Genomic DNA, 21,947 nt, shown 5'->3' with positions numbered 1-21,947 from the left:
TGAAGCATGCACAGATGTCACTGATCTGTGCATGTTTCTGTCAAACTCACTAGCCAGAAGGTGGTCTATTTTTAGAACAGATTTTGGTAACGTTCTAGATTCGAGTTATAAACTCACATCCTATTACAGTACATTGCCCTAGTTGTATGTTTGCAATGGCAGAACATCTGGATGCGTGTTTTTACATTGCGAGTTTTGGGATTGCAGGAAACATGTGAGTTTGCATATTCCCGCACCCCATTAAATCTGCGAGATGTTCAAAACATGTGTGTTTAGCGCTAAATTCACACTTTTTACCAAATTGTATCCAATTACTTTTGTACTTTTTATTCTGCTAATAGCTGCTTTGCTCCCAGTGTTCAGAAATTGTATGAGGAATCCGAAGTCCCCCTTTGCTCCTCCTCTTTAGACAAATACGGGTTGCCGGGTCAGCCCTCTACGCTGATGCTGCTCCAGGAAGTCTGATCATGTCACCCACTGCCTGCTTTCAGGGAGAAACTGCTTTTCCCTACTTGACACTTTCCCACAGTCACTGGATCACACTGTGCGCTGCTTCTAAAGTCCTGTCAGCGCTGTTGCTAAATGTCCTGCCCGCCAATCTCCTCACAGAAGCAGGCAACTCTCACAGCACAACTCCTGCTCCCTGAAGTTCTCCTCACACTGAGGCTAAATCACTCCACCCCTCTCCTCAGTGACAGATCAAACACATTGATCTGTATCACTCCGCCCCTCTGTGAGGGATACCTTTGTATATCTATAAACCTTTGTGTCCCAACAGTTTTTTTTTTAATAAATGTTTATATATGCACGTTATTCCCCATTTACTAATGGGTTATTGCACATGCCTTTACTTTATTACATGTGGTACTTTTGTATGTTATATGTTTTGGAGCTTTCTATCATACTTGGAGAATTAGAGAAGTTCTGCTGAGATTAATTAAAACAGCAAGGTACAATATGCATCTATTTAAGAGTATAGAATGAAACATACTTATCTACCCTTCTGGAAGGTTCGGGAGCCATCCCTTTTTTGGGGTAGTCCCCAGAAGCCCTGGAGGGGTAGGTGACTCTCCCGCATCTATGCCCGCTTCCTGGTGAAGCAGGCAGGATGGGGATAAAATCCCTAAAATATCAGCGGCTGTTTGAAGGGGAGGGCCTAAAGACACAAATTGTGCCATTTAACCCCCCCCCCCCCTTCCCCGAAGTATCCTGCTGCGTCTCTTCTCCGGGCTTCTCCTGGAGAAGAAACATCTAAGGTAGGTAAGTATGGAATAAGACCTGCTTTTCCCACAGTTCATTAGCTTGTGGAGAAATTATATTTTTTGCACAATGAAATTGGTTGTGCAGTTATCTGCACAGCAAATAATGCCTTAACAATGTACCTCTAAACGTATGCCTTCATCTCATTTTAATGGTTTTTCTGCAAATTAAAAAACACACTTATGCGCACCTTTGTGCCTTCCCTGTACTCTCTAGAGAGAACATCCTCACTGAATAACTCCTCCCATTGGCCACTGCAAACTTCTGCTTCTTTACAAATGCCAATATTTATAGTAGAAATGTAAATATACATGTCCAACTACTGAACCATGGCACCACCAAGGAAGGTTCTGTGCTGCCCCTATTTCCTAAATATTTTGTTTCTACATGACCTTGGCACAGTAGTTAAGTTTCAGTTATAGTGTGGTATCCAATTAGCCGCGATTAATTACCGCTGCTAATTGGATCACCACCAGGGTACTCGCTGCACTCGCCACAAGTTCTATTCCCACTCTATTCCCACAGGGACACCCACGAGTGGGAATAGCCCCTGTGTGCCGGGATTCTGTCGGGATCCTGGTGTCGGTATTCAGAACGCCGGGATCCCGATAACCGGTAAAGTAAATGTATACCATGCAGCAGAATCACAAAGTCCCAGAATGTAGCAGTGAAATACAAATGATGTTTATTAGGGGTTTAAATAATGGCAGGGGAATGCAGGTGACTGAAATCTTTGCAATGGTACTGACAGAAGCTGAGTCCAGAAACAGTAGCAGGATTATAATGTGGTGAATGGCATCAATAAACAGAGACCAGCAATAAACAGCAGACTGGTAAGCTGGTAAATGATCAAGTTCCTTTAGCTTGACAGATGCTGATTCAAATGTACAGTACATGAGTCCAGAAGCATGAATAGCAGGAAGGCAGATGAACTGAGTCTTCAGTAACGAATGATGCAATGGAATCAGGCTTAGCAGATTCTGTCAGGCATATAAACGACGTAACATGGAAATGCCGACAAGCTGTGAGCTGTAAATAATGGCATACTGACCACTACATGATACGTGGAAACAGGACAATGTTATCAGGAACATGAGATCAGGATTACTGTACAGACTTGAGCTAGAACATACAGTAGATGCATGCTTTGCAGGAAAAACAATCAATGACCAGCAAGGAAAATGGCAGGAATAAACAGCAGTGAGGCAGGTGCAGGTGATTAACAGGAAGACAGATTAACTCCTGCGGTAGGGAGAAAATGCCCGAATGACACAGCAGCACCTCTGATAGCACAGAGGTAATGCAGGCCACATTCACATTAAGTACATGGTGCTAGCAGTACTGTATATTGTGTAGTTTGTCACCAGGCAATCATTAAATGAACCACTCTCAAAGAGATGACTCCTATCTTCTCTCTCACAGGACCACTATGAAAAACCCACTAATTGCCTTGGGAAGAAGTCAGTAGGATTATTTGTAAGCTCTTAACCACAGTAGTACCCATCAAAATGTTGTTTCATTTGCTTTTAGCACCCAAGGAGTTAATCCCTTAGATTCAACAAATCTATCATATATTTTCCTAGCTCTATACAGAATCGGCAGGCACATGAGCATATGCATGTCTGTATTAATATGGGAATGGCGGGTTCTGGATCTGTGTGCGTTGAGGATTTGAGTATTCTGGGGTTAGAAGTTTTGAGGCGTGTCGGAGCAGTAATATTGTGATCAGGTGCTATATATAAGAGGGGTTTGACTAAATTGTGGGTGTCAGGAGGTGTGTTTGGAAGGGAGTTGACAAGATCATTGGGGGTTTGACAGTGCTATCAGGAGCTTTGTGTGGACAGATGTGACAGGAGTGTGTGTGTGTGGCAGGGGCTATATACATAAGGATCATGCATTAGGTCAACATGGTCTATAGGACGACGTGGTCACTAGGTCGACATGGAAAAAGGTCGACAAGCTTTTCGCTTGTAAATTTTTTTTTCACTTTTTCATACTTTGCGATCCACGTGGACTGTGATTGGGAATAGAAACCTTCTGAGTGAAGCGGTAGCGGAGCGAGGCACCTTGCCTAAAGCATGGCGAGCGAAACAAGCTATGCAAGGGGATACGGTGCACTAATTGGGATTCCCAGTCACTTTACGAAGGAAACAACACCAAAAAATGCAAAAAACTCATGTCAATCTTTCTCCGTGTCGACCTTATTCATGTCGACATAATGACCGTGTCAACCTAGTCACTGTCAACCAATAGTGGTCAACCTAATGACTGTCGACCTTATGATCCACACCCATATGCATGTGCATATGACAGGATTGTTGTGTGCAGGAGCTGTGTGTGTTGGGGTATGTCAGGATCATTGGGGGTTAGGGGCTGTTCAGAGTTATGTTCAGATCATTGGGAGTTAGGAACTGAGTGAGTAGGTGGGGGTTAGCAGGCTAGTGGGAGTCAGGGCCGGCGCTACCACTAGGCAGCTTTAGGCAGCTGCCTATGGGCGGCGACCACTAGAGGGCGGCACCGCACAGTGAATTAAAGGGAACACTTTCTTTATCAGCTGCCTCGCCCTCGCCTCAGCCCAGCCAAACTCCTCCTTTTCGTTAAGAGAGACAGAGGAGCAGCTCGTGGGCGTCTGTACTGTATTTCATCAACGAGTGAGTTGACTGTCTGTGTGAGTCCTGGCCTGATTCATTCTGTAACCCTGCAGGAGCACATGCGGCAGGCGGCAGTAGCCTGAACATAACATTCCACTATGCGGGCTATCGCAGAGGTGAGGGGGGCGGCACCCCCCCCCCCACCTCTACGATAGCCCGCATAGTTGAATCATGTTATGTTCAGGCTGCTGCCGCCTGCCGCATGTGCTCCTGAGTCCCACATTATCATTATGTGTGCAGTCACTGAGTCACCGCAGTGCGCTATGTTATCACAGCTGCCTGCGATGGTCTCCGGCGTCCCCCAATCCCCCCTGCATTTGGGCAGTGGGCTGTGTGGGCACATGATGAAGCAGTCACCCGCTGCCGCTGGCCTGGTCCGCTCCACTGCCCGTCGTGTTACCGCTCCGGCACCGCCTCCCCCCTACGATCAACTGTGTCTGCATGTCATCTCATCCGCGCTCACCCTCGGCTCTATGCAGTCCCGCGACTGGCTCCCGCCCGCATCTGAAAACCACTGGCACTCACCGAACGCGACCTGCTGCTGCCTCCCTGAGTCCCCCTCCTCCTGCATATTATTACCAGCTCCTAGGTTCATCTCTTCTCTCCCCCTCCCCCCCGCAATTGGGCTCCCACATTTTGCCGCCCCCCTTTCCTTCACCTTGTTACCAGCTCCCCCCCCCCCTTGATCAGGAGCACCCAGGAGAGTACCAGGAGGGCGTTACCTTAATGTATATAATGTCAGTGAATACATATCTTTCTTAACACTGACTGTTCTTCTGACATCTTCTCCCTGCAATCCTGACGTGACCCCCCCCCCCCCACACACACACACACACACACACACACACGGAGATTGGGCTCCTGCATGATGTTACCCACTACCCCCACGATTGGGCTTCTGCATGTTACCCCCTCTCCATCCCCATTTTTCCCTCGTCCCCCTGGTGCATTTAGTCTCCAACGTGTTACCCACTGCCCCCGCATATTGTTACCTGATTCCCCCCCTACCCCCACGATTGGGCTCCCGCTTGTTTCCCGCGATTGGGCTTCAGCACCATGTTACGCACTCTTCCCCACCCACAATTAAGCTCCTGCATGTTACCTGATCTCCCCAACGGGATTGGGCTCCCGCATGATGTTACCTGCTCCCCCTACCCCCACGATTGGGCTCCTGCATGTTACCCCCTCCCACCCCCATGATTGGGCTCCCACATCATGTTGCCCGCTCCCTCCCTACCCTGCGATTGGTCTGGACATATACGGCAGTACCCAGGGCCGGCGCCACCACTAGGCAGCTTTAGGCAGCTGCCTATGGGCGGCGGCCACTAGAGGGCGGTCACACTGCCGATTAATGCTTCCATTCTTGTCCCTTGCAATATGTGGAGCGTTACCGCGGAGCGGAGGAGAAGACAGTTGGTAGAAGCACTGTAACAATAGGCAGCAGTGTGCTGCTTATTCTATGTGCATAGAGTAATGGAGCCGCCGGCGATGGGTTATATTCACACTGACAGCGCTGGCGGCTGATAACAGATGGGCGGCCGCGGTATCCGTGCAGCGCTGTCAGTGTGAATATAACCCATCGGCAGCGGCTCCATTACTCTAGGCACATAGAATAAGCAGCGCACTGCCGCCTATTGTTACAGTGCTTCTAGCTCCTCTCAACGGAAACGATCCACATATTGCCGCCCCGCACTACAGACTCCCGCGATCTCACCCCACATGCATAGGCCCACAAGATCTGCTGCGCTGCTGTACACAGGAATATTTTTGTTTCCTGTTACAGCGGCTGCCTAAGGCCCCCGCCCACTGGAGCCGCAAACCCCCCTTACCCACTTTCCCGAGGTTGAAAAATCGGACATGAGCATTTTGGTAATAGAGGCGCAGCGGAAGGTTTCACAGCCCTCCCTGTGCCGCACAGTACCTCTCTATCCAGCGGGGCAGCGCCGTGATGTCACATCAAACCCCGACATGTGACACGAAACCAAGCGCCGCCCCACCACATGTACTACAACTGCAGCAGCCATCTCAGCCTCAGCTCCGTGAAGGAGGCCTTGATTACTGTGACCGAGCTACCCAGGCTGCAGCTGTCAAGGGGCATCAGCGTCCAGCAGTGCTTCCGTGAAAGGTATGTACTGCTGCTGACTGGACATGTGTATAATTATACTTTGTTACGCTTATATATATGACTATATATATATATATATATATATATATATATAGTAACATAATGCTGCCCAGCTTGTCATTTTTTGCCAAATCTTAGCATATATATATATATATATATATATATACACACACATGTATATATTTAATGCTCAATGCCCATGATGGAGACCGATGGAGTGCCGCCTCGTCTGTATGCACGGACATGGACATATGTGTATATATAATATATATATATATATATATATATATATATATATATATATATATAGGTAGCGGCTGTGATTCGGCACTCAGAGGTAGGGGTATCGGTATACTTGCTGCGGTGCCCTCCGAGGATCAAAGGCAAGATCCAATATGAAGCAAAGAAAATCAGCGGCACTCAGCAGACTTTGTAATGAAGTAAAAGAGTCTTTAATCCGGTCCTACGCCGTTTCGGGGACTACGCCCCGTCTTCAGGGACAAATCATACACAAATACAATCCACAAAGAATACACTTATATACCCACCCAGACAGGTACTCAGTGTCAGGATTAGACTCACCTGTGGGGCGTAGTCCCCGAAACGGCGTAGGACTGGATTAAAGACTCCTTTACTTCATTACAAAGTCTGCTGAGTGCTGCTGATTTTCTTTGCTTTATATATATATATATATATATATATATATATACAAAACACAATAGTATCTTTATCTCGCGCCAACCTAGGAGCAGCACTTCGGGAGAGATCTTTGTTGGAAGACCTCAAAACATACAGAATAAAATACAAATTCCCAAGTGCGCTAAGATGGAATGTATTTACACACTTCTTCAGGCGATAATTTCGTCAGAATGTAGACTGGAGGATGTTTAAAACTGGGTACCTGTAACCGACACCCCTCACCAAAAATAGTCACCCAAACAAGAGGCCAATCGGCCAATTAGTAAAAGATTATTTTAATACCATGTAATTGAACATATAAGTTTTTACACAGTTCACAATGTATATATAATGTAGGTAGATGTATATGTACATATATTATGAGTGTGTGTGATTATATAAATATATATTTATGTATATACACTAGAGTAACAGTCCCCTCTGTGTCTGCCCCTGCTGTAACTGGCGCCATTCCCTTTCCTCTATAGCCCACTACTCCTTTCCGAGCCTTCTCCCAACAGCTTGATCCTGCATCATCATCAAAAAGCGACGGTAACCATAGCAACCCAGCCGCACATGACGCTCCTACGTCGCCACGAGGCTGGCGACCGGACAGGGGGACACTGTGATAAAACATAAAAACACTGTGAGATAATAGACCCCACGAAAAAACATAGATTAAACATGGATGTTTAATATATATGTTTTTTTGTGGGGTCTATTTATGTGAGATTCATGTTGTGTGTTATGTTCATGTTGGTCTTATCTGAGCACTTGCAAAGCCTGATGAAGGCTCCCGCTGTGGCCTGAAATGCTGCATTGTTATGCTTGTGCTGATGTTACTACTGCTTTATGCTACACATGAAATACACTCCTGAACTTGCAACCCTGGATATGTATACATGCTTTGCTGTTGTGGCTATTAAATCTGCTTATATGAAAGACCTGGAGTGCCGTGTCTGCTCTGAATGAGACATCGTTCGGAAATATATATGCACATAAGGTATTGGAGAAACAGCAGGCACGGGATGTAGTTATGTGACTGCTGGTCACAATACCTCCCCCTACATCCCACCCCTTGGGGGGGCGCAGCAGGCTGAAGTTTTGCCTAGGGCGTCGAGAAACCTTACACCGGCCCTGGTGGGAGTCAGTAGCTATGTATGTGTGGGCATGTCAGAATAGGTGGGGGTCAGGAGCTGTGTGTTTTGGGGTATTTCTGGATCATGGGGTCAGTGCTGTTTATGGGTGTATGTTAGGAGTGTTATAGCATTGTGCAGGTCAGGAGCTGTGTGTTTTGGGGGATTTCTGGATCATGGGGTCAGTGCTGTATATGGGTGTATGTCAGGAGTGTTATAGCATTGTGCAGGTCAGGAGCTGTGTGTTTTGGGGGATTTCTGGATCATGGGGTCAGTGCTGTTTATGGGTGTATGTTAGGAGTGTTATAGCATTGTGCAGGTCAGGAGCTGTGTGTTTTGGGGTGTTTCTGGATCATGGGGTCAGTGCTGTAGATGGGTGTATGTCAGGAGTGTTATAGCATTGTGCAGGTCAGGAGCTGTGTGTTTTGGGGGATTTCTGGATCATGGGGTTCAGTGCTGTAGATGGGTGTATGTCAGGAGTGTTATAGTATTGGTCAGGTCCGGAGCTGTGTGTTTTGGGGGATTTCTGGATCATGGGGTTCAGTGCTGTAGATGGGTGTATGTCAGGAGTGTTGTAACATTGGGCAGGTCTGGAGCTGTGTGTATGCCAGACTTCCCTCTACCCACCTCACAGTGGAGCAGTGGCGTTGAGTTGCTCCTGCCAAGTAGATGAGAAGAGAAAGTTCTTTTCATGTGTGTGATCTCTGTGAACCTCCCCGCTGCCACCATGCATGTGCCTGCTCACGTGATCACTTTATTTTTTAAACGCAAGTAAAATATGAATAGATGACCTAGGCAGCATTGCCTAGGTCATCTATTCATATTTTACTTGCGTTTAAAAAATAAAGTGATCACGTGAGCAGGCACATGCATGGTGGCAGCGGGGAGGTTCACAGAGATCACACACATGAAAAGAACTTTCTAGCAGTTAATAATTGTACATTAATATGTACAGATATACGTAATGTGAAAATTTGTACCTTACTGTACATTCATTTTTTTTACTGTTGTCATTTTGTTTTAATTTTTTATGCAACATTTGTACTGATTTACATTTTACAATTAATTAAAACAAATCCTACACAGCATCAGGACAACCAGTGGATCATTTACTTTCATTTACAAGGGATAATTGATAAATCAAAAGCAAATTACACTCATTCTTCACTTATACCGAGTGTATCTGCAAATTTACAGATAAGTGACTCCATCCTGCAATGTGTTATAAGCAGATCCTACCACATGGAAATATTTGTATTATTCTTTATGTAACTGAATTAGGTTATAAATTATATTGTCACTAAGTACTTTATTGTATAAGCAAGAATTGTGTGAGTTGAAATAGTTTTATATAAATATCAATTTATGGGAGAAACATTTAAGAAAAAAAAAATCATGATCATTACTAATTTAAAATGTAAAGAACTTTTGCTAATAGAGTATTTTGTTTATCTTCCAAGTTGTAGTCTAAAGGTCCATACACACTTAACGATAAAATGAGCGACGTCGCTCATTTTCCCCCTCCTTGAGCGACGTCGCTCATTTTATCGTTAAGTGTGTATGCCGCCAGCGACGACCGATGCGCGGCCCCGCGGGTCGGCAACGATCGTCGCTGTCGGTAGGGCATGCATGAAGGATGTGGACTGTCGTCCACGACCTTCATGCAGGGCTGGCGGGGGCGTGACGTCACTGAGCGATATGAGCGGTCATATCGCTCAGTGTGTACAGGCGGCCGCCGACCGGCCGGCCCGGGAGGGGGAAACGTTAGACGATGTCGCTCACAGAGCGACCTCGTCTAATGTGTATGGACCTTTACTGTACTGGAGGTTGCTTAGCATCTCACATGCATGAATTTGTATGCTTATCCTTACTATGGGGCAGATGTATTAATGCTGGGTACACACTAGAGCAGTGGTTCTCAAACTTGGTCCTGAGGACCCCATACAGTTTATGTTTCCCATGTCACCTAACTGGGCACAGGTGTTTGACCAAATGTCATATTTCAAAGATCCACAGGTGACCTGGAAAATAATAGCTACAGTACAGGGGAAACTCAGAGAATTAGAATATTATGCAAAAGTTCATTTATTTCAGTAATTCAACTTAAAAGGTGAAACTAATATGTTATGTAGACTCATTACATGCAAAGTGAGATCTTTCTAGCCTTTATTTGTTATAATTTTGATGATTGTGCCTTACAGCTTAAGAAAACCTCAAATCCAAAATCTCCAAAAAGTAGAATATTACATAAAATCAATAAAAAAAGGTTTTAAATACAGAAATGTCGGCCCTCTGAAAAGTATAATCATGCATATGTACTCAGTACTTGGTTTGGGCCCCTTTTGCATGAATTACTGCCTCAATGCGGCGTGGCATGGATTCTATCAGTCTGTGGCACTGCTGAGGTGTTATAGAAGACCAGGATGCTTCAATAGCGGCCTTCAGCTCTTCTGCATTGTTCAGTCTCATGACTCTCATCTTTCTATTCTTTCTAGTCGCTTTTAGGGTTGCCAGATCAAACTTAAAACAAGGAATTCGTGATGCAAAAAAGGCATTCTCTGTCATGCTTGAAACTAAATTCAAAAATGACAGGGATGCGAGAAGTATGTGGAAGGCAATTCAGGACATTACTGACCGTAAGGCAAATAAAAGTTATTTAAAACAACCAGTAGATCCCACGTTTGGCGAAACGTTGAATATTTTCTATTCACGTTTTGACAAGGAAGCTGACCTCCCTCGCACATGTGTGGTTAATGAAGGTAACGGAGAGCCACTGGTGCTAGATGAGTTGTCCGTTAGGAAATGTTTTGCTGCTACCAATCCCAGTAAAGCCTCAGGCCCCGATGGAATCCCAGGGAGTGTTATTAAGAATTGCTCAGAACAATTAGCAGGTATTTTTACCATAATTTTTAATCTCTCCCTAGCACAGTGTATTGTTCCTAAAAATTTTAAATCAACAGTAATCACTCCCATCCCCAAAAATTGTAAAATTAATACTAATGAGCCAAACAATTTTAGACCAATTGCCCTTACGTCATTAATTATGAAGTCATTCGAAAAACTGGTTATTAGACATTTAAAGGGCTTTATACCAGCTACCCTTGATCAGTTTCAATTTGCATATAGGGCAAATAGATCTACTGACGACGCAGCCCTTACCTTATTTCATCATGTGCTTACTCATCTAGAAAACAGGGATTCTTCAGTAAGAATTTTATTCGTAGATTATAGTTCGGCTTTTAACACCGTCATTCGTACTTCTTTAATTACTAAATTGACTCAACTAGGTGTGGATAGTTTTGTCTGCAGATGGATCTTTGACTTTTTAACTAATAGGCCTCAGGCAGTTAGGGTCAATAACAAAATCACAAATGAGGTAATGATTAGTACAGGAGGGCCACAGGGATGTGTGTTGAGTCCATTTCTTTATTCCTTGTTTACCTATGACTGTGTCTCTATTTCGAACACGGTGCATATACTTAAATTTGCAGATGATATTGCTATCGTAGGCCTCATTAGTGGAAATAAGGACTCTGAATTTATATCCGAAGTATGTATGCTATAGAAATGGAGTCAAGATAATCATCTGATTCTTAACGTTACAAAGACAAAAGAGATGATTTTAGATTTTAGGACAACAAATCGGTATACTTACAGTCCTTTGGTCTTGGACAAGCAAGAGGTGGAGTTAGTTACATCTTTGAAATTTTGGGGTATGATCATATCTAATGACTTGTCATGGTATTATCATATTGACAATGTCATAAAGAGAGCCCAACAACGGTTATATTTTCTTAGAAAAATGCGTTTAGCAGGAATATCTGAGCCAATTTTAGTTAATTTTTATTCTTGTATTATTGAAAGCGTGCTTACATATGGTATTTCTGTCTGGTATGGAAACTGTAAGGTAGCAGAGCGTGAATCACTTGACAGAATTGTTAAAACTGCCGGAAGAATAGTTGGTTTATCATTGCCAAATAATCAATCCATTTATGAAAAGAGGCTCCTTAAGAAGGCCAGGAGTATATTGAATGACGTAACCCACCCCAATTATGGGGTATTTACCCTGCTTCCTTCTAATTTACGTTATAGATCTTTGTTGTGTAAGACCAGTCGGTTGAGGCACAGTTTTTTCCCCAGGGCAATTAATATGCTTAATGGTTTAGGGGGTAGATAGGAGCGTAGTACCTGCTTATGTGTCTATCTGTGTTCCTACGGCTTTTATAAATATCTTAAAAATATTTTATGGTGTTTTACTGGTGTTGTACTTGTGAATTCTGTCTCGCTCATACGGAAATCTCATTGTTTGTTCATACGTGAATATTTAATGATAATAAATTCAATTCAATTCTATTATATTACAGGTACCGACATCATTTATGAGATACATATTTGGTGTTCTGGGGCTCTGCACAGTGATTTTCCTGATAATCCAGTCAAGCCCATGGACCTACTATGTATATTGCCTGTTACCTATTAATATCTGGTTTGCTGCATTAAAAGAGTAAGTGGAGTTTACAGTACATTTTCTGTAATCTAATTTTGTCATGTTCTACTTTGATTATGCATATACGGGTGTTCTCTTTCAGCTGATCTACGGTGTATTCCAATGCACAGTAAGTGCACCTTTGAGTAGGGAACAGATCTGCATTTATGTGAAGATTTGTTGACTGGTTGCTAATTAAAAGTACCTGACACATCTACAGTCTATCCAACATTTGATTTTAGTGGTAAAGTCTCAATACACATTTTTTGCCCAAAATTCCCTGGATCAGGGTAGGGTTTATTTTTCCCAATTTTGTGTGCCTAAGGTTCAATCAAACATTTATTAAGCAAAAACGAAACCTGCCGTGAAGACCATAAACACTACATTACTGGTCCTTCACATTTTGAAAGGCAAATGTTCCTGGTATTCCAATTATTCCATTACAGATGATGCAGCTACTCTAGACTTACCACCCTACTTTCCAAATAGTTATATAGCTGTCACCCGGGAATTATAAATAAAAGGGGCAAGGCTATATATAAATATGATTACCCCCACCCCCCTCCCCTGAGGTTCTAAGGGGGAGTCCTAAATATTTTTTCACCTCAAAAAATGCTTTGATGAATAAATAGTCACCTACGGACATCAATATGTACAGTTTGAAACAAACAGTGATTGAAGAGAGTATTGCCTAGTTATGGTACCCTATGGGTCTGTTTTCAAATATTTTATTGTGTTTACCACGCAAATGTTAATGTTGTCTAACCATTTAGCTGGTACAACTATAAGGCTCTTGGAATGGTTATTTCCATTATAATTAGGAATCTGGAATGTACTACACACTTTCCTCTAGTGAATCAATACCAAGCATACACATTTCATGCTGTATTAACAAGTCAAATGGTTGAACTCAATGACCTGAAATGTTTTCTTGTACACTTAAAAGCTCTGTAACGAAGGGTGTTTAATTAGGCTTAGTGATGATGGTGCAGTGTTTTAAATCAGCAAATGGGGCACAGCCACAAATGCTTAGCACTCTGTAATTTGTGCTTTAAGCATATTAAATGCTGTATATTTAGAAAATTCTTACAGTAAAAACTAGCAAATACATTTGTCTGTATCTATTTACACACTGTATGTGTATAATGTGCACACATTGCGGGTGTGATTATTTGCGCCTGTGCGACACAGTGGTGGTAACGTGTGCACCATGCGATCCTATAGATTGCAGGTAAATACTCAGTGCACACGCACCCAGCTGGTACACTAATCATGGAAAACGTGCCACAAGTAAGATGATAAAGGACACGGGGACACACACACACACACACACACACACACACACACACACACACACACACACACACATACATACACACTTCTAGGTACACTTGCACACAGTTTTTGAAGGAACTCGGCAGGGAGGTTGTTCCATATATCTTGGAGATCTAACCACATATCTTCTGTGGCTGTAGGCTTGCCCAAATCCTTCTGATTCTTCATGTAATCCCAGACAGAATCGATGATGATGATGATGATGAGATCAGGGCTCTGTGTGGGCCATATCACTGCCAGGACTCCTTGTTATTCTTTATGCTGAAGATAGTTCTTAATGACATTTGGCTGTATATTTGGGGTCGTTGTCCTGCTGCAGAATACATTTTGAGCCAATCAGACGCCTCCCTGATGGTATTGTATTGCATGATGGATAAGTACCTGCCTGTATTTGTCAGCATTGAGGACACTATTAATCCTGACCAAATCCCCAACTCCATTTGCTGAAATGCTGCACCAAAATTGCAAGGAACCTCCACTATGCTTCACTTTGCCTGCAGATACTCATTATTGTACCACTCTCTAGCCCTTCGGCGAACAAACTGCCTTCTGTTATTGCCAGATATTTAAAATTGACTGATCAGTCCAGAGCACCTGCTATTTTTCTGCACCCCAGTTCCTATGTTTTCGTGCATAGTTGAGTTGCTTGGCCTTGTTTCCACTTCGAAGGTATGGCTTTCTGGCCACAATTCTTCCATGTAGACCACTTCTGGACAGACTTCTCAGAGTAGTAGATGGGTTTTCCTGGGTCCCACTGGTTTCTGCCAGTTCTGAGCTGATGGCACTGCTGGACATCTTCCGATTTCGAAGGAAAGTAAGCGTGATGTGACTTTCATCTGATGCATTAAGTTTCCTTGACCGACCACTGTGTCTATGGTCCTCAGCATTGCCTGTTGCTTTGTGCTTCTTCAAAAGAGCTTGAACAGCACATCTTGAAATCCCAGTCTGCTTTGAAATCTTTGCCTGGGAGAGACCTTGCTGATGCAGTATAACTACCTTGTGTCTTGTTGCTTACCATGGTGTATGACCTGCAGTGCTGCAAGTGGGCGGGTACGGGCGGGTACGGCGTACCCTTAAGAGTTTAGCCGCGGGTACGCCGTACCCACTCCGCCGGGCCGCCTCTCACAGCGTTGATGTGCGTAGCGCTCACCAGTTGCTGTGGGCGGCCGGGTACTGCTACTGCCGCTGCTGCTTTTCCCCTTCCCAGTGTGCAGGGAGCGTGATTGTGATGTCATCACGCTCCCGCGGCAGTGGGCGCAGAGTGGGGCTGGCTGCTGAGGCTGCTTGAGCCGCGCGCGTTAGGAGGAGGCGGAGCAGGGAGCACATCAGTTGGAGGGGACGTGGAGCAGCCTGAGTGAGGCAATGTATATCTAGCACTGTGGGGGCAATGTATATCTGGCACTGTGGGGGCAATGTATATCCTGCACAGTGGGGCATTGTAAATCTGGCACTGTGGGGGCATTGTATATCTAGCACTGTGGGGTCAATGTATATCTAGCACTGTGGGGGCAATGTATATCCAATGCAAATCTGGCACTGTGGGGGCATTGTATATATAGCACTGTGGGGTCAATGTATATCTAGCACTGTGGGGGCAATGTAAATCTGGCACTGTGGGGGCAATGTAAATCTGGCACTGTGGGGGCAATGTATATCTAGCACTGTGGGGGCATTGTATATCTACCACTGTGGGGGCAATTTATATCTGGCACTGTGGGGGCAATGTATATCTGGCACAGTGGGGCATTGTAAATCTGGCACTGTGGGGGCATTGTATATCTAGCACTGTGGGGTCAATGTATATCTAGCACTGTGGGGTCAATGTAAATCTGGCACTGTGGGGGCAATGTAAATCTGGCACTGTGGGGGCATTGTATATCTAGCACTGTGGGGTCAATGTATATCTAGGACTGTGGGGGCAATGTAAATCTGGCACTGTGGGGGCAATGTAAATCTGGCACTGTGGGGGCAATGTATATCTAGCACTGTGGGGGCAATGTATATCTAGCACTGTGGGGGCAATGTAAATCTGGCACTGTGGGGGCATTGTATATCTAGCACTGTGGGGTCAATGTATATCTAGCACTGTGGGGGCAATGTAAATCTGGCACAGTGGGGCATTGTATATCTGGCACTGTGGGGGCATTTTCTATCTAGCACTGTGGGGGCAATGTATATCTGGCACTGTGGGGCAATGTATATCTGGCACTGTGGGGCAACGTGTATCTGGCACTATTGGAGTCATACGTGTATCTGCCCCTCCCTCCATGTGTGTATCATGCCCCCATTTTCATTGGCCACGCCCCATGTGACATTTGGCCACACCCATTTCTTTGCGCGCGCGCATTCGGCGCGCGCACACAGTACCCGTAAGACATTTTTTCTACTTGCACCATTGATGACCTGTGACATGTAACTGTTTTCCACAACCTCACATTTGTAGCAGAGTTTGGCTGTTGCTCACCGAGTTCTAATTTATTTATTTATTAGCAGTTTCTTATATAGCGCAGCATATTCCATTGCGCTTTACAATTAGAACAACAGTTATAGAACAAAACTGGGCAAAGACAGACAGACATAGAGGTAGGAGAGCCCTGCTCGCAAGCTTACAATCTCCTACACAGCTGTTTCTGTTTCAGTTAATGGCTGTGCATTTTTTTCCACACCTGCCTAAAACTTTTGCACAGTATTGTATATATTTAGATACATATAGTCATTTTAGACTTGAGGAGGATATGCAGATTCCGATAAAAAAAAAATTTGTCTTTTAATTTCAGAAACAGTCCTTAGAAGTACATTTGTCCCCCACAAATTATATAGTTCATACACAGTCCCAAGGAATATATTTCTCCCAAAAAATGTGGATGTACAGACACAGCCATTACAACTTTATTATAAGTATAGATCACATACTCAACTTGCTGTTTACTAAAGAGTAATGTAGCGGGCAAAGACTTTCTAGACAACTTTTTCCATGGTTGAAAGATTGCACGTAAGCCACACACTTAACAGTGATGGGACTCTTAGACTTGCAGTGAGTTGGATACTTAATTATTGTGGCCAATAGACTATATGCCCCATAGTCCGTTGGGAATCTTCTTGCTTTCCAGAGGAAATAAAATAAAAAAATCATATTGAACAACTCAAGCTGCTTATGCGCACCAGACGCTAAATAATTCTGTACAGATTTAATCCAGAGTTTCACTAAAATCAATTCCAACCGATTTTTCCATGAGCTTGTTAAGCTGTTATGTGTATATCAGGCCATAATTAGCAATCATTATTCATCACCATTCCTAAAATTAAATAAACTATGCGAGAATAGCTAAGAACTCCCCTTTATTTATACTAGGGTATAGCGCATTATAGCTTTATTTGTTTACTGTATTAGTTTATCTGTCTCTGACATCGTATTTGAGGAATTTTGTCTCAGTCATCCTTATAACACTGTTCATTGATTTTTGATGGTGGTCACTTGAGTTCATTTCTCTTAGGGTCTCACCACACTGGGGATCAGATGTAAAATTAGATATGGCATTTCAGAACATTGAGTCTATTTGTGTTCAATTATTGGATTTGCTTGGCTGCTTAAACTCTTTGTCCTGTTCCATGATCCCATATTGACCAAGCTTCAGTTGTCAGACAGATGTCGTCACATTTTCCTCTGAAATACTTTGATGAAAAGAGGATTTTGTGGTAGACTCAGTGATTGTGAGCAATGGTTTGACTACAAAAGAGCTCAATTTCATTATGGCTGCACTGTACTTAGTGTAGTGGTTTTCAAGTTCTTGAGGTGATACACAGTGTTTTATTTTTGACAAAAATGATGGTTTGTGTTAAAAGTAAACAATTCTTATTTGGTATCATTCACCCAGAGGGCACTTTCCCAGTTTTGTTTAGGTGAAACTCTGCAAACCTAAGCATTCCTGCAATGTAGTTTGTGGTTGTTGTTGGGTTTTGACTTTTTTTTTTTCTTTTCTTTTAGAGAAGTGCCTTCCTAAGTGCCTTTCCTAATAATACCCTTCCTGAAATCCTTACCTGTTTAGTCTTCTTCTTATGGTTGCATCTAGGGAAGTGTACTGGGCCATTTTTCGGGTTTTGTGTTTTGGATCTGTAGTCTGTATTGGTTTTGCCAGAACCGCCCTTGCAGGATTTGGTTTTGAATCTGTATTTTGTTTTCTAAAAAATCATCAAAACAGCTAAATTACAGAATTTGTTCCTATAGTATTATTAACCTCAATAACATTAATTTCCACTCATTTCCAGTCTTTTCTGAACACATCCCAGCTCACAATATTGTTTTCATCCAGTTTAGGCCAATTGGTTGCACCAAGGTAGCTGGATGGCTAAGCTAAGCGACAGAAGTGGCTGCACAAACAGGTGACACATCTAGGAGTAGCACTGCAGTAGCAGACAAGATATCAGTTTTATAAACTATGCCAAAAAATGCTCCAAAAAGCATATAATGCAAAGAAAAGAGGTGCAAGATGGAATTGTCCTGGGGCCTTCCCACCCACCCTTATGTTGTATATTAAACAGGATATGCACAGTTTAACAAGCCAATCTTTTCAGCAACAGGGACTTATCACTAGTCACTTGTGGCTGAGATGATTGGTTTGTTTGGACCCCTACAAAACCAGCTGGCAATGGTCAGTGCACAAACTGGCTTTAGTATTTTAGAGAGGCACAATGTCGTCATCAGCATCTGATTTCTCACCCCCATCAGGGTGTACGTCCTCTTCTTCACAGATTATTTATGCGGTCCTGCTGGAATCCGCCATCACAGGTCCCTCTGTACTTTTTGGAGGTAATGGATGGTAAGGGTCTTCCTCATGAAATTTGTAATTTATTTTGATGAACATCATCTTTTCCTCATTTTGGGGAAGTAACCTCCTACACCGATCGCTGATATGGTTCCCGGCTGCTCTAAAAACTCTTTCTGAGTACACACTGGAGGGTGGGCAACGTAAGTAAAACAAAGCTAGTTTGTGCAGGGGCCTCCAAATTGCCTCTTTTTCCTGCCAGTATTGTAACTGACTGTCTGATATGGCTATTTGGATGTTATCCCTGAAATAGTCATCAACCATTCTTTCAATGGTGACAGCATCATATGCAGTGACAGTAGACATGTCAGTAATTGTAGGCAGCTCCTTCTGTCCGGACCAGATGTCAAAACTTGTTCCTGACTGACCTGCATCACAGCAGGTCTCTTTTGAAAAGTTTTTTCCACAGCCGCAGTTGCTGGAGAAAACGAAGGAGGAGATGTTGCAATGTCACATTTTGCTTGAGCTGACAGTTTTCTCACCAATAGCTCTTTGCATCTCTGCAAATGTGTGCCTGTTAGAAAGAAAGACACAATGTATGACTTAAACCTAGGATCAAGTACGGTCGCCAAAATATAGTGATTTGATTTCAAGAGATTGACAACCCTTGAATCCTGGCAAAGCGAATGAAGAGCTTCATCTACAAGTCCGACATACTTAGCAGAATCACTCCATTTCAGCTCCTCTTTCACTTTCTCCAGCCGCTTTTGCAAAAGCCTTTTGAGGGGAATGACCTGACTCAAGCTGGCAGTGTCCGAACTAACTTCACATGTGGCAACTTCAAAGGGTTTGAGAACCTTACACAACTCAGAAATTATTCTCCACTGCACTTGACTCAGATGCATTCTCGCTTCTTTCCCTATGTCATAGGATAGGATTGAATGGCCTTTTGCTGCTCCACCATCCGCTGAAGCATATAGGGTAGAATTCCACCTCGTTACTACCTCTTGCTTCAGATGATGGCAGGGCAAATTCAAGAGTGTTTGCTGGTGCTCCAGTCTTGACATGCAGTTGCTGAATGTTGAAAATGTCCACAAATTTTTCGGGCAGCTGACAGCATCTCCTGCACACCCCTGTTATTTTTTAAAAATAAATTCTGCACCACCAAATTAATTGTGTGAGCAAAACATGGGATGTGTTGGAATTGGCCCAGATATAATGCTCGCACAATATTGGTGGCATTGTCATTTATCACAATTCCCCAGGAGAGTCCAAGTGGGGTAAGCCATTGTGCAATGATTTCCCTGAGTTTTTCTAAGAGGTTCTGAGTGGTGTGCCTCTTACTAAAACCGGTGATACACAGCGTAGCCTGCATCTGAATGAGTTGGCATTTGTGAGATGCTGCTACTGCTGCTGCTGTTGGTGCTGCGGAAGGCAATACATCTACCCAGTGGGCTGTCACAGTCATATAGTCTTTAGTTTGCCCTGTTCCACTTGTCCACATGTCCATGGCTAAGTGGACAGTGGATACAACAGCATTTCTGAGGACACTAATAACACTTTTTTTAATGTCCTTGTACAGGCTGGGAATTGTTTGTCTAGTGAAGTGGAATCTAGATGGGATTTGGTACTGGGGACCCAGTACGTCAATCAACTGTCTAAATCCCACTGAACTATTGCCAGATGCACCAGTTGTTATGGCCTCAGTAATCTGCTTTGCAACTGGGTAACTGCTGTCATACTTCATCTTCCTTGCAAAGAATTGTTGAACAGTCAATTGTTTTGTTAAACTACAAGTAGTCTTCCTGGTCCCCTTTTGGGATGAAGATAAACTCCCAGCAGCAACAACAGCAGCAGTAGGCTTAGCACTCAAGGATCCTCCGGAGGAAATGTAAACAGGACTATTTCCAATCCTGATTGAGGAGGAAATTGACAATGAGGGTGTTGGTGGTGGGGATTGCAGGCGCTTGGATCTTACAGAGAAAAGGGAGCTAGGTGTCGCTGGACTGGTTACGTTCTTATCCAAAGTTTCGGAATGTTTCAGCAACTTGTGATGTGTGTGCTGCAAGTGGCATAACAGGGAGGAGGTTCCTAGGTGGTTATGGTCCCTTTGTCTACTTACAACAGCTTTACAAAGGCTAGAGATGGCTACACAGTAATTGTCTGCGTGTGTGGAGAATTAATTCCATACAGAAGAGGTGGATTTTTTTTATCTTTTGCTCAGGCATGACAATGGGCTTTTTCATACCATGGGCAACAGCTGTCTCCACTGGAGCCTTATTTAAACAAACCACATCCCCATCGTCAAAGTCCTCATTGTCAACATTCTCATTAGCACCTGCTACACCAATATCCTCCTCATCCTGGTGTACTTCTACAGTGACAGCCTCAATCTCATTGTCAGCACTTTGACTGGTGCTGCTCCTCCCAACACTTACCGAGGGTGTACAAATGGTGGAAGTAGCCTCCTCTTCCTGACAGTATTGGAAGGGTCAGGCTTATACATCGCAACCGTGGACACACTTGGACTCTCCTTGGGGATTGGTGATATTTCTGCCTTAACAAGTTTAATTTTTTTAACTGTTCTACAGGGAGGAGGGCTTACATCTTCATTATGAGGCGCAGAACCACCAATCATAAACACAGGCTTTCCTTGCCACTTATTGTATTGAGGCATATTGGCAATTTTACGTTTCTCATCGGCTAACTTTTCTTTAAATTTATCACCGTAAAATATTGCTTCTGTGATTTTACATGCCTTCTAAGCCATTGTAAAAATAAAAAGTGATGCAAATCATAATACCTTCCTTATTGATATGGAATCTTTTTGGATGTACTTACATTTTCACATATGACTTCTTGTTGGTTTATTTATTTTTTTATTTTTTAGAAATTCTGAATGTAAACTGTTTTCGGAGCATATATTGCATATTTTATTTTCCCTAACTAAGTCTAAGCATTTTAAGCTCACTGACTTACAACTGAAGAGGCATACGTGGGCGGTAACCTAGGTAAAATACAGCGAGTATGTGTCAGTGGTACTGTGGGCTATGCACAAATTGGTAGCATAAAAAGACATTTTTGCAGATTTGATTATTTCACCAAGTTTAGGTGGTTTTAAGTGCACTGATGTTGATAAGTAACAAAAAAAAATTAAAATAATTTGAAGATAAGTGAATAGGAATAAAATTGGAATAGATAAGCCTCACGATTTGGGTTCAACATTATCGCAGATTACGGTCTGCTTCTTCAGGTAAAATATAGGGAAGGGAAGCCTGTTTCCAATGGATCTCTTTCACCTAGCAAGAGGCTGGTGCAAGTGCATAATGCTAATGGTGACATTTGTGGTGGCTGGCCTAAAACCAAAGCTGGATAAGTGTTGGGAGGCCCGGGGCACATAAGTCTGGTGGTCCCTAAAGACCAACATTTGGGATACAGGTATGGGCCCTCGTTCAGACGTAGATGGAGTACATACATAGAGTAGACAAGTCACAAGATCAGCACACTTTTGTT

General features: G+C 43.4%; 1 protein-coding gene across 5 annotated transcripts in view; it reads left to right on the top strand.

The window, feature by feature from the left end:
- The window catches only part of PIGN (phosphatidylinositol glycan anchor biosynthesis class N), a 666,839-nt gene that overhangs the window by 326,792 nt on the left and 318,100 nt on the right, over positions 1-21,947 (top strand). For all 5 annotated transcript variants that reach the window (XM_063922983.1, XM_063922980.1, XM_063922979.1 and 2 more), the window contains one exon: positions 12,215-12,354. In XM_063922983.1, the coding sequence (XP_063779053.1) occupies positions 12,215-12,354 (140 nt within the window). The remainder of the gene's footprint in view (positions 1-12,214; positions 12,355-21,947) is intronic.

The sequence above is a fragment of the Pseudophryne corroboree genome, chromosome 5 (assembly GCF_028390025.1).
Source record: "Pseudophryne corroboree isolate aPseCor3 chromosome 5, aPseCor3.hap2, whole genome shotgun sequence".
Taxonomy (NCBI): Eukaryota; Metazoa; Chordata; class Amphibia; order Anura; family Myobatrachidae; genus Pseudophryne; species Pseudophryne corroboree.
This window is presented reverse-complemented; position numbering and strand designations above follow the sequence as displayed.